Source organism: Neopsephotus bourkii, unplaced genomic scaffold (genome assembly GCF_033783945.1).
Source record: "Neopsephotus bourkii isolate Nb327-2 ecotype Australia unplaced genomic scaffold, CSIRO-AGI_Nbou_v1 NB_121, whole genome shotgun sequence".
Taxonomy (NCBI): domain Eukaryota; kingdom Metazoa; phylum Chordata; class Aves; order Psittaciformes; family Psittacidae; genus Neopsephotus; species Neopsephotus bourkii.
Window position 1 is genome coordinate 688,273 of NW_026900638.1, and position 12,709 is coordinate 700,981.

Genomic DNA, 12,709 nt, shown 5'->3' on the forward strand with positions numbered 1-12,709 from the left:
GCAGTTACATATTGAATTTAAATAGAAATGCTTGTGTTACTGTGCACTGGAATAAACGTGTTGCAAATATGGATAACTGCATATATGACTTTGAATGGAATGCAGGGTACTTTCCCTTGAGCAGCTGAAGTGGCTTTTAAACTGGAATGGTGTTGAGTCAAATCAGTGTGAAGGCAGCCAGGCTGCATCCCTGTGCTTCAGAAACTCTTTCTATTCAATAGGAGGATTCTATTCAGTGAGAACATCTGGCACTTTCTGCTCTCCTCAGATCTCTCCTTAATAAAGCAAAACCACAGACTGGTCATCCTCCACATATTAGGAGAATAATAAGCAACAGCACAAAGTTGTGTTTTATAGTACCCATAAAAACTTGTTTGTAGAAAAATATCTTTGAGGATGCTGAACTGAACCTTCAAGAGAGGAATAAGCAGTGTGAATTTACAGGGTCTTCATGATGCGAAGGGGACAAACAAGCTTTTTCTCCCATGTTGCTGCTGCACTTTCCTGCCTACTACAACCCCTTCTGTGTGTTACTTTTGTGTGTGTTTGTTCCCTCCCTCTATCCTGTGAATTTTCCACGCGGAATGTGAATAGTTCAGCAGTAAGAAACTCGAGTTTGTATTAAGGGTAGATTCAGATGAGCTCTTAGGCAGAAGCTCTTCCCTGTGAGGGTAGTGAGGGCCTGGCTTAGGTTGCCCAGAGAAGCTGTGGCTGCCCCATCCCTGGCAGTGTTCAAGGCCAGGCTGGACACAGGGGCTTGGAGCAAGCTGCTCCAGTGGAAGGGGTCCCTGCCCGTGGCAGGGGTTGGAGCTGGGTGAGCTTTAAGGTTTTCTAGCTCAAACAGTTCTGTGATTCTATGATTCTAAATTGTTTTAATTATCTGTTTTTAGAAATGCATTCTACTTTTGAACATAGTAGTTGGCTTTATGATATTGTTAATGCTTTTTCTGTGCTTATGTGCGTATACGGATATGTGTATATTATTATGGCAATGTCAGCTCCAGGCTATCAAAGGAGCACTGGAAATACCAGGATTTGTGTATCGAATGCATATAAAAAATGTTAGCTGTGTAAATGAAAAACCCTCTTACTGGCAGTTAGGATCCTGCGTTCAGTCACCTTTAGCAATGATGATGTGGCTGATCCTCTGTATTTTCTGTACAAGAGCACCATCTAGTGGGTTTCCCTATTTTTATTTTTATATATTTATTTAATTTTTCCCTCCTGAAATGCTCCCGTGAAGTTAAATAATATTGTAGAAAGATGTAATAAACAAAAATACTATTTGTAAGCTTAACCATAGCACATGACGGTAGTAAAAATAGTATGGCAACACGCCAGGCGCTTTGTGTGCTTTCCTCTTAAAAGCGTGTAATACTACTGCTTTGTAGTAGGACAGTAACCAGTTTTTTTTCAATGGAGAATTTATAGTGAATCCTCATTCAGATAGATTTGTTAGAGGTAGAATCCTAGAATGAGTTTGTGTTGGAAAGGACCTTAAATCCCGTCCAACTCCAATCCCTGCCACGGGCAAGGACCCCTTCCACTAGAGCAGCTTGCTCCAAGCCCCTGTGTCCAACCTGGCCTTGAACACTGCCAGGGATGGGGCAGCCACAGCTTCTCTGGGCACCCTGTGCCAGCGCCTCAGCACCCTCACAGGGAAGAGCTTCTGCCTAAGAGCTCAGCTCAGTCTCTGCTGTGGCAGGTTCAAGCCATTCCCCTTGGCCTGTCCCTACAGGCCCATGTCCAAAGCCCCTCTCAGGCTTTCTTCTTGGTCCCTTTAGGCACTGGAAGCTGCTCTCAAATCTCCCTGAAGCCTTCTCCATGCTTATTTCATTGTAAATAATAAGTATGAATATCTGAACTGTTAAAAAGGCATTAAATGTTTCCCAAGTTACATATTATAGCTCAAAAATAACAGTAAATGAAATTTTACAATTCAGCTACACTTGGTGCTATTATTAATGTTTGTTTAGCATCTCTGTGATGCTCATATAATTCAAGTATGTGTTTGTGGACACCACCAATGTGTCAGGAAAACAATATCTCCATGTCTGTTCACAGAATAGAGATAGCAGGAGGTTGAGAATTTGGGGGCTCTTGCTACTGTATCTGCTCTATGCTCCGTGCACTTCTACCTGAGTGTCCTATTCATCAAACTATTATGAATTTAGTCATCCCACTGTCCCAGGAGGAAAGAAATTCCCTTATGTCTCTGAATTAGCTTTCTGTTCTTTTATCACATCAGACCAGCTCACCAGAAACTGCAGTGTGGTATCATATGGTCACATTGTTCTTATTTCTTCATATCATAGCTCTGTCGTATCTGTGGAGCACAGCATGGTGATAGGTAAAAACATCGGATTTATCACTGAACAAGAACTAAATACCTTGTTAGTACTTTGGGGGACACTGACACACGTATCTAAACCAAACCATGAGCACACTGCATTTGTTTTCAAGTAGTGCAGGCACTTCTGACAAAGAAATACATTGAACACTCTTCTTTATACAGTCTTGTCTCCCAGATTGCTCTGAAAACTGGTTCCCTCAATGTATTACCTGCTGCTTTTTATACTGAGGTAGTTTCTCATACTGTCATGCGGTTGTGACATTGTTTATTTAAGATACCTATCAATTTGATTTCTTTGTAGCATTTGTCACTGTGGTTTTAATTCCTTCTTCTGACATTCTGCTTACTCTGCAGTGGTATTTACCTTAAAAATTGTGTGATTCATTGTGGTAAATAGCTGAGAAGTATGTTAAGGAATGGTCTCTGCCCTGTTTTACATTCTGAATGGATGACTTGATAAAGTGTAAAAAGAGAAATACAGAAAAGGAGGTTTCATTTGTCCAGAGTTGCACAACAGATTCATAGAATCATAGAGTTCAGTCTGGGAAGGACTTCAAACATCACCTGGTCCAACCTTTAACACAACATTAATGTAAGACTTAATAAAGGAAATGCAAACCTGTGAATTCCAAGTAAGTGTCTCTACTGTGCTCTGCAGCTTTCCATGGTACTTAATCCATTGTCTGAGTTTACTGGGATTATGTTGGATGTAAATTTTCTTAAACCTGTTTTATATAGAAGTTCCTTACTTGAAAGTTATTTCTGTTCTATCTGGGATAATTCCTTCCCTTGCAGAGTTTCAGCTAGGCAGTGCTATGATTGCAACAGCTCCTTTATCACCTTAGTGCCACTACGTTGTCTTATACAAACACTTTCAAACTTAAGGTTTGTGTGTTGTTTTTTTTTTTTTTCCCTTATAGCATCTTATATTAGTTTCATAACTCTATTATTATGCCTTCAAAGTTGCCTTTCCTGTCTTTGAAAATGGGTGAAAAAATCAATTCAACTTTCCTTCCTTCCCTACAGGAGTGCATGAGTTGCTTTGGGGTTTTTAGTCTTGGTTTGGGTTTTCTGTATATGTTTTTTTGTCATCAGTGCTTTTAAAATGTTTCTCAGATAAGAAGGTTGTTTCCCATTAGAACAGAACAAGTAGCTATAGAAACTCTGTTATATGATTTGATAGCTTCTTTCAAAATTCATCTTTACTCAATTACAAGAGGAAACCACCTGTTTCAATGGGGGTTTTGTGTGTTTTAAAGGGCAGAAAACACATAATTGTGTAAAGGGCCCAAAATAGACCATTGTTATTCTCCTCATCCTTTTAACAATAAAAGAAATTAAGGAAGGACAAGGAAATATTGGATTCCTTCTTGTCCACTCAGTCAGAGGTTGTATGATAGATAATTGAACGGGGGGTTCTAGAAAAAAATCTGTCTGAAGGTTAGAATCTGACCTTCACTGTTACACAAATACACCCAACTCTACCAACAGGAAAACTCTGCAGACCAGTTGGTTGGTTCCTCTTTTTTTACCTCCAAAAATGTTATTTGTCACAGTCTTTATTGCAAGTGATAGTAGAGCTATAATTTAAGAATCCCTCTATTACCAGCTCTGAGGTGCTGTGGTTTCACTGAGGCTATTTAGTGTTTACAAACAAATGATGCTTTCAATGTACCTTATTTTTAAGCTTCTCAAAATGCGGAGCACTATTGAAGTTTGTAAATTGATCCCTTGACTTAGTAATGCATTTGAATACATTTTATGTTGGTTGATTTTCAGCATTTTCAGAACTGGAGATCTCTCCCTCCTGCTCCTGAAATCACTTAAGCGACTTAATATCACTTAAGTGTTTGAAAAGGGAAAAAAAAGTGGTTCTGGAGAAGTTGCTGGAATTTCCTTAAGACTTTCTACTTACAGAACCCAATAGCTGAGCAGTTTTTTGATGAGCAATAAGGCAATGCCCATTATGATTAAGGTTTTGTAAGAGCATATATTAAATTTAGAAAATGCAGATAATGATACAGTAATCATAGTGCTTTTGGAGTTGTAAAATTGTTTTAAGAGATCAATTAAATTTAGTGTTTTGGGTTTTTCTTTATATTTCTAATACACCTTGTTTTTTTATTACTGTGCAGATAAGTTTCCCAAGTTTCAACAATTATGTGCTTTCTGATAATACAATGCAATGATGGAGGGTATGTCATGATTTTCATTTTGTTTAACTGAAGTATGAATTTGTCTGATGCTTTAAAGTGCATTACATGAAAGGTCATAACCATACTATAAAGTCCATACCTTGCTGTTAATTAGTGTTCATGATAATTTATTGTTGTTTGATACCATCAGTGCTACACACTCCATTATTAAAAAATGTAAATGGTGTTTGTATTTGGCCTGTATTGAATTTCCTAAGCTTATTCATGGAGTACGACATAACTGCTTGTGAAAGTAGTGAGTGGGCTTGCAGTGATCAGACATTTGATCTGCAGCTCGTTCATCCTCAGCGCTCGGAAAGGATGGAAATAGTACAGGAGAACATTCTTGGTAGGTCTTTGGGTGTCACAGAAGATTGAGTGCAGGGTCTTCAAAAACCTCTATGAAGAGAAATGATTCATGACTTGCTGAGAGGTGCAAGATCGGCTCTTTGAAATTTGCTGCATAGGTAGAGAACCTTACGCCTACAGCTATGAGGAAGAGAAGGAAAAGTGAGGCATTTATGGAAGGGTTGGTTATGTTGCTATCAGACATGAAAATTGCTATAGTCCTGTATGGATGTTGCTTTGATGGAGTTTCTGGCTTGAGAAAGGGGTTTGCTACAAGTAGAACGCATGTTGGCTATTGGAAATCCCCTAGTCTCCAGTAAAATACTTCCTGACTTTGTTAATAACCATTTTTATGGTCATTTGGAAACAAAGCAAAAAATCCCACATGACTATTAACATAACCATTTTATGGTCATTTTAAAGCTCAACCACATTTGAATAAGCAAACACTGATAATAATCTGAGGCATGTAGCTATTTTTTTCTTATAGTGGCATAAATTGCTGAGATAGTTCATTTGATGCAAGTTCTTGCTACTACTAAATTATGCTGTGAAAATGAATTTGTATAATTGATTTCTTAAAATCCCAAGTATCATCACTCAACTGAAAGGCACAGCTACATAAATATGCATAGGCCAAAGTCGTGGAGAAGTTGTTTTCTAATTTAGATGCTTGTAAAACTCCTCTGCTTACTGCTGTGAAACACAGACCTTGGAAGATACATGTGAGACATTATTTCACATTGTGGGTAATGCTGCATTTATTTCTGCCAAGTCAGCATGTCCTCGAGCTAGAAAAATATATTATGTGGTTAAAATTGTTCTATTTGTCCTTTTTATTAAATAATTAATCTTTATAAATTACCTGACATCCTTATGTTTATTACTATTTAACTGCTATGCATTCAGTTAAGCTGTAGATTTCTCAGGGCTGCATTCCCCTTTCCCTGTGTAGTAATGAGAGTTATGTGTTTTTTGTATGTGGAGTTAATTGGAAGTTTTATATTGAAAAATAAGCAGATCTTTTGTAAAAGCTTTGTCTTGCTAAATTAAAGAAAACATATTCACTTGGAATTAGAATTTAGCTTCAGTTCATTTGAGCATATTCTGATCTATAACAAACACATCCAGCTTTCAGCATTAAAGTCATATGTCACATTCCTAAGTCCTGATTTGTATTTTAATGCACTGAATGCACTTACTGTATTTTTTCCACATTAACTGTATCATTTGGCTTAACATTTGTTGATCGGCTTTGGATATTACAGGAAATCAGCTAATCATAAAGCTATCAAAATGTTGTGAACATTAAAATGGTTCATTAGCAGTAATCCAATGTGCTTTAAAATACATGTATTAGAAAACAATACTTTTAATTTTGCTTCCTATTACATGACTTATTTTCTTCTAAAGCTCACAGAAGTGTGCTTCTTACAGAGCATTTTTTGGCAATATGCAGTTATGAAACTTCTTTGCATGATTACAGCAAAATGTTACTCTATTACACGGTGGTGTTAATGCGCCTGTAAGTGGGAGCACGCAGTTACTGCTTTTGTGTTTGCTACCTTGAACTACAAAAGGAGAAAAACAGTTCAGAATATAATCTAGTGGTGACTCAAAATTCATAACATTACAGAAAGCTGCACACTGACAGGGGTAGAATCTATGTGTTTTAGCCCTATTTGATGTTTGGTGATACATTTTATACATAAGGTACACAAACGTTTAGCCGTGATCATAATTTCAGAATTAAGGTGTCTTTAATAGGAAATACTCTTTGAAAGTCCATTTTTTTCTATGGAAATAAAGATATTTTGCTAACCAGTAGGTTATTTGACAAATTAAAGATATTAAAACTCTCCTCACAATTTTTTTATAACTATATATGGTGTATTCTTTATAGAATTATTTATATAGCAATTTATTTTTAATTTTGTTAATATATTTGGATTTTAGAGCTATGAGATATTTCTGTAATATTGTAATATTTTCAGGAATTTGATAGATAATTATTTATAAGAAAGACTAAAACCATGTGAAGCCACTGAAATCAGAGACATTGGAAAAAATGCCGAAGAGACATAATTTTCCCACTCATATTTTGTCTTTTAGAACAAAATCATTTTAGACCCAATGACTTTCAGTGAGGCCCGTTTCAGACCGTCCCTTGAAGAAAGGCTGGAGAGCATCATCAGTGGAGCAGCGCTGATGGCAGACTCCTCCTGCACACGAGATGACCGTCGGGAACGCATCGTCGCTGAGTGCAATGCTGTGAGGCAGGCGCTGCAGGATCTGCTCAGCGAGTACATGAATAATGTAAGTTATACACTTTTCTTACTGGCTGCTTCTTCAATTGATGATTAAACCTTTCAGAGGCTAATGACACGACTTTATTTTTTAACAAGACCCACAATGCGTCTTTGTACCAGGAGTAATGGTAATGCTATTTGAATTATTTGACTTCTTAATGGTAATGCTGTTTGAAATATTTGACTTTTTAATATATTGCAAATATTTTCAGAAGTTTGGTACAATCAGAAGCTCATAGGAGGGTTTTACATTCAGAGGAACTGTGTTCCTTGTGGCTTTCATATTAAAATTTGTTCTTATGTCATAAATAGACAACAAGTACTCCTTTTGAGGTAAAGTACCTTTAAAATGACAACTAAGCGCAAGCAATGGAAGTGGGCAATGGCCCAAGGCTTTTCTTAATGAAAGTGAATGCGAGTGTTTTTCACTGTGTAATGATGGTTGTTGCTTTTACTTATTAGGATGTCACCTATAGATACTCATGTAATGTTGTCTGTTTGCTCTGTGGGTTAAACCAGTGAAGGTTTTCACTTGGTGTTGGAGCTATCAAAGTACTCAGTTGCTATGAAAGTAGCTGTTCACACAAAGAAAGGTATCTGCAGTACTTTAAATAGAACTGGCTGATGTAGGCTTTCAAGTGGTGTTAAGTTGTTCGACATGGTGTTAACTTGTAGTACTTCTGTTCTGCATAACTTATCCCAGAAAATTTTCTGTCCAACAATATGAGTTAAAACTCATAAATACTATTGCTGTGTCGTTTGGAGGATGTGTGGAAAAGACTTAAGCAACAACAACAACCTTTTTTAAATGGAAATGTTGGCAAATAGGCTTCAAACTGAGCATCTAATACTATGCTGTTGTCTTGTCTGACTTGTCTATCATTCCTACCAGAGTATCAGGTGGCACATTTTGATTCCATTTTGCTAGAATCATCAAAATAACGTTTCGGAGGCTGTTCAAGTACAAACCTCTAACATTGTTTTCACTGGTACTGTTAGTTGGTTGATAGTGATACAATGTGGTATCAGTAGTGCAAACTTCAGTCCTTTGGTCATTGTACAGTTCAGAATTAACTGTGATGTTTTTCTAAGGTATTATCCCATGTCTTTCCCACCTCACGGAATAGCTGATATTGGCAGAGAATTTAAAAGCATACATTATTTATTTTTTTAGTTTTCATGAAGTGAGAGTTGAAAGGTTTTTATACTGCATGAAAGCAAAGCCTATGCTGTTGTGTTAGGGGTTAGAAATTATAAAGAGAGCATTAAATAGTTGGTGATGGTGGTGGAAAATTATAGAGAGAGCTTTAAATAATTGGTGATGGTGTGGTGGACAAGGACTTACTGGTTTGCTTCCTAGAGAATCCTTGCTCAGTTGAGCTACTACTGTAAGATGTAATCTTTAAAGGTCTTCCAAACCCCTTTGAGCAAACTGATGGATAGTGGCTTCTGATTTTATTGTGGTGCCCCCAGATATTTGGTAACACTGCAAATTACGCTTTGACCAGAAACATTCTTGTTTTATTCCTGACCACATCTACAGAGGTGAGGAGAGTACTGTAGGAACTTAAGGCCACACTGAAGGTGGCTCATGTGTAATTTCATAGTTTTTACTTAAGCATAATTGTGTGAGCATCTTTTTATGGTTATTACAATATGTTTTTTAATTTCTATTCCTTTGTATGTTTTTTTTCTTCTCCTGTTCTACTTAACCTGGGCTGCACAATTGCTATATTTTTTTATTTTCCTGGTTAATATTGGAATAGAATCAATTGAAGCTATTTTTTTTTTTACAACTATTGCGTAAACACTGTAAGAACTGAATGTATACTTAAGTTACATAAAGTACTTCTAATTTAAACACACCTGGGATGGTAGAATTTGCAAATGATGTTGCAATGATATTGTCTTCAAAGCTTATCTTTGCAGATACAAGGAATTAGATTCGGTTTTACAGATTAAGATACCTAAATTTAGGTTTCTGTACGTAAGCACAGACAGGTAAAGTAGGGGACTCAATTCAGTTGTTTAAAGATAGATGGTTAGTGTCGTTTTAAACTAGCAATTTAAATAGCCTATTGCTCATTTGAACAGGGGCTCCCCCATCTGCTACTCAGAAGCATTTGAACTTACCAGGGGCCTTGTGTCACATCTGCCACCCCCAATTCCATGTTGTGTGTGGGAAGAACAAATGGCCAGACTCCTGTATTTATCAAGCTGTTGGAGCTTAAGCTCCTTTGTAATTGGTGGCGATCACATCAATACTGCCAAGGGAATCTGAAGAGCCATTCAGATGAGGAAGTGTTATAATCTAACATAGGATAAGTTAAATAGCTCTAAAATTCTCTATTTATATAACTAAATCCAGGCTAGAAGATGAGATGCCTAGCTCTATAAACAGTTCAGGCATCTATCTAAAGACAGAATTCCACCATTTGTTTTCCCTGGCAGAATTTCCTTCAGTATTTAATCATTTGCTTGAAACCCAAGGATGGATGGGTTTTCTTGTGGTTTCAGAGATGCTGAGCATGTCCATTATGGCTAAAGATTTCACTTGGAAAGCTTTTTTTAAAGCTCGGTTGAGTTTCAGAAAGGTAAAATTGAAAGGCATACAGCAAACATGACACTGTTACAAGTCTCATCAAGATCTGGCTAGACTGTCAGAGTGTGTTAGCTTTGAGATGATTTGGGGAAGACTGATATCATTAACGACTTCTGCCCATGCAGCCTTAAACCACTGCAATCTGCTCTTGTGAAATGAATCAGGCATTAGTGATGTCCATTTTGGGTTTTTTGCTGCTTGATGATTATCTAGAATATGACAGCTTATTTCTTGGCTGATTGTTGATGAAATGTGCATATTGTGTTTGATGATTGCCACGAGATACAAAGAACATAGAGCAACTTAAATATTTTGTGGTTGTATTTTATGGCTAAAAACAAAGAAGTGCAGGGTATTGGCAATATGCTGTGCAGTCAATGGTAGTTAAAGCCTTCTCCAGCTTAAAATGGTTTCTTTCAAGTTATCTGTTTCTATGATTTGGGTTCGGAGTGGTGTTTCTTTTTGCATAAAAGAACATTTCTATTTGTAGATTATATATTACCTTTTACCTGTTGAATGCTTAGACTGCAAAGCCATATATAAATTGAAGTGCAAAAGAATGTACTCGGAATGGTGATGTTCTTGATGCTTCAATGATCTTTTGCTTTTGCCCTAGTGGATGGTTTTGCATGCATAAATCGGAAGCTGGAAGCTTTGCAAGCAGCTGTATGAAATACTAGGCTTGCTGTTTGATGCTGTATACTTTCTAGCATTTCAAACAATGAATGCAGAAGGCAATACAAGAAGCAAGATAGGGAAATAGCTTCCTACTGAACAATGTAGGAACTTTTACCTTTTAAGCAGAATAAGATATATAAGGAAAATTCTTCCACCTGCAGAACAACCCCTGTGCCAACTTCTTTCTTATAAAGTTCACTGTAGGGAGTTACGTGTCTTACCTTCTGTGCTCTAGCAAGGGTTTTTCAGTACTTTCACCATCTTTCCAGGTCTATTCCCTGTAATCTGTTTTAACATTAAGTGCTTTACCAGACTTTACTGGATAGATATGCTTTGCTACATGGGATGGTAAAAATTTAACTCACATAATAGTGATGATTTGCCCATTTGTCCACCCATTTTTTATGGATCAATCACAGGCTAACAAGATGATAAGACTATTCTTACAGTTAGTTTCAGGATATAGTTTGGTGTATTACCCAGAGTTTTACCAAAGTAAGTTAAAGCTGGTTTGCACTTTGGAAGACTGGATAGACAAACACTATAGGTCTCCTTATTTTGGTTCCTTCTTCCTTCTCCTCAGATAAATGTTGGCTTGACTCATTTCCTACATGTGAAATAAGATCTTTTTAATCTATTTTTCAAGCAATCTTCACAAATATTTAGATGTTCTGGTCCAAATTCAGAGGTTATTTAAGCAATTACTGTTGTAGGAGGTTTTTGACTGATGATTGCTAAGGGAAAATTAGTCCTGAGGATCTTTAAAGTTATATGAATAATTATATGCTTGTATAGCATATTGCATTGACTGGAGCCTTAAAATGCATTAAGCCTCTGCAAGATCTTATGTGGAGATAAGATGTCAACTGTTTCATTATTGCTTGTATATCTAACAATATGCATTAGTTTCATTTGTCTTATCAGTCACTGTCGAAACATTTTCCCAGCACGGTTTTTGTTTCTTCTGTGGTGAACTCAGCTGAAGTTTAAAGCCTTTCATTTCTGGGAAGCATAGGCAGGAAGACTCTCAGTTACTGGTTCATATGACTTTCCTTTAATCTCTCACAGAAAATTGATGTTGGTTCTTTTGTTTGTTTGTTTGGGTTTTTTTTTCAGGTTCTTATCTATATGTGATAAATCCCGTAATTAGTTTCAATATAAAATTACATTTCTAGACTTAGTGTCCTACAGAGAAGAACTAAATACAGCTCCACAGAAGCTCTTAATGCAATTGTTTTCCATTTGTCTAAATGAAAGCATTATTTAGCGGATGGTTAGCTCTGACTGTGGTCTAGTTTCCTGCTGGTTTACTGTCCTGGATCCCTCATGATTTGTATTGCAGGCTGTTCAGGGAACAAAAATCTTAGAAACCTGGGAGTTCCAGCTCTTAAACTCCTGGGTTAGAAGTACACTGCTAAAGTCATATAAGCCAACACTGGGTACCATTTCTAGCAAGCATCAGTGTGCTGCTGTGTTGGTGTCTGATTGTAAGAAAGGGAGAAGATGATATCTTTAGAAAAATATTCCTTAAAAAGAATGCTTTGAATTCCTTCTGATATCATCATTTTCTGTGCCAAGCAGAGGCAGACTGCATTTGGGGTATCTGGGGTGTATTGAAGAGAGATTTGGAAAGCAGTTGACAAGTGAGTCAGCCTTGACTGTTAAACACCTCTGTAAGCACTTCAGTACTGGCTTGGCATTAATTCAAGTCTGCATTTGAAAAGGCATTTCCCAGCTGGTTCAAATACAAGGTTATCTTCATGAACCTTTGGGCTCATTATTAAGCCAACCTTTATTCTCATGCCTTCATTTTCCTCTCACTCAGTGCTCCTGATCCCAGCCACTGCCCATGTTTCATAAGAGCTTGGGGTTTGTTTTTATCATAATTGGGCTTTGGGAAAAAAGTATTTCTATGTATCCAAGCGGAATGAATAGTCTTTTATAAGTCCTTGTAGTATTATGATTATTTCATGTTTAGACATGAGGACCAGAGCTCTGCAGGCTAGATTTTGGTTGGTTTTCTTATATATATATTTTACTGATATTACCATAGGAATAATGTTGCTGAATGTTGGCTCTTCATAATCTGGTTCTCTAAAATTACTACCCATTCCTGATGTCTGTTCACTGTAACTAAGATAGGCTCCAATTCCTGTTTCCTTTGGAGAAGAAAATGGAATATCTCAAAAATGCAAATATAAGAATGAATGAAGAAGTATGAATC

General features: G+C 36.9%; 1 protein-coding gene across 2 annotated transcripts in view; it reads left to right on the plus strand.

The window, feature by feature from the left end:
- Positions 1-12,709, plus strand: part of CTNNA2 (catenin alpha 2) — a 505,102-nt gene that overhangs the window by 144,359 nt on the left and 348,034 nt on the right. For both annotated transcript variants that reach the window (XM_061365551.1, XM_061365559.1), the window contains exon 7: positions 7,009-7,212. In XM_061365551.1, coding sequence (XP_061221535.1) covers positions 7,009-7,212 — 204 coding nt within the window. The remainder of the gene's footprint in view (positions 1-7,008; positions 7,213-12,709) is intronic.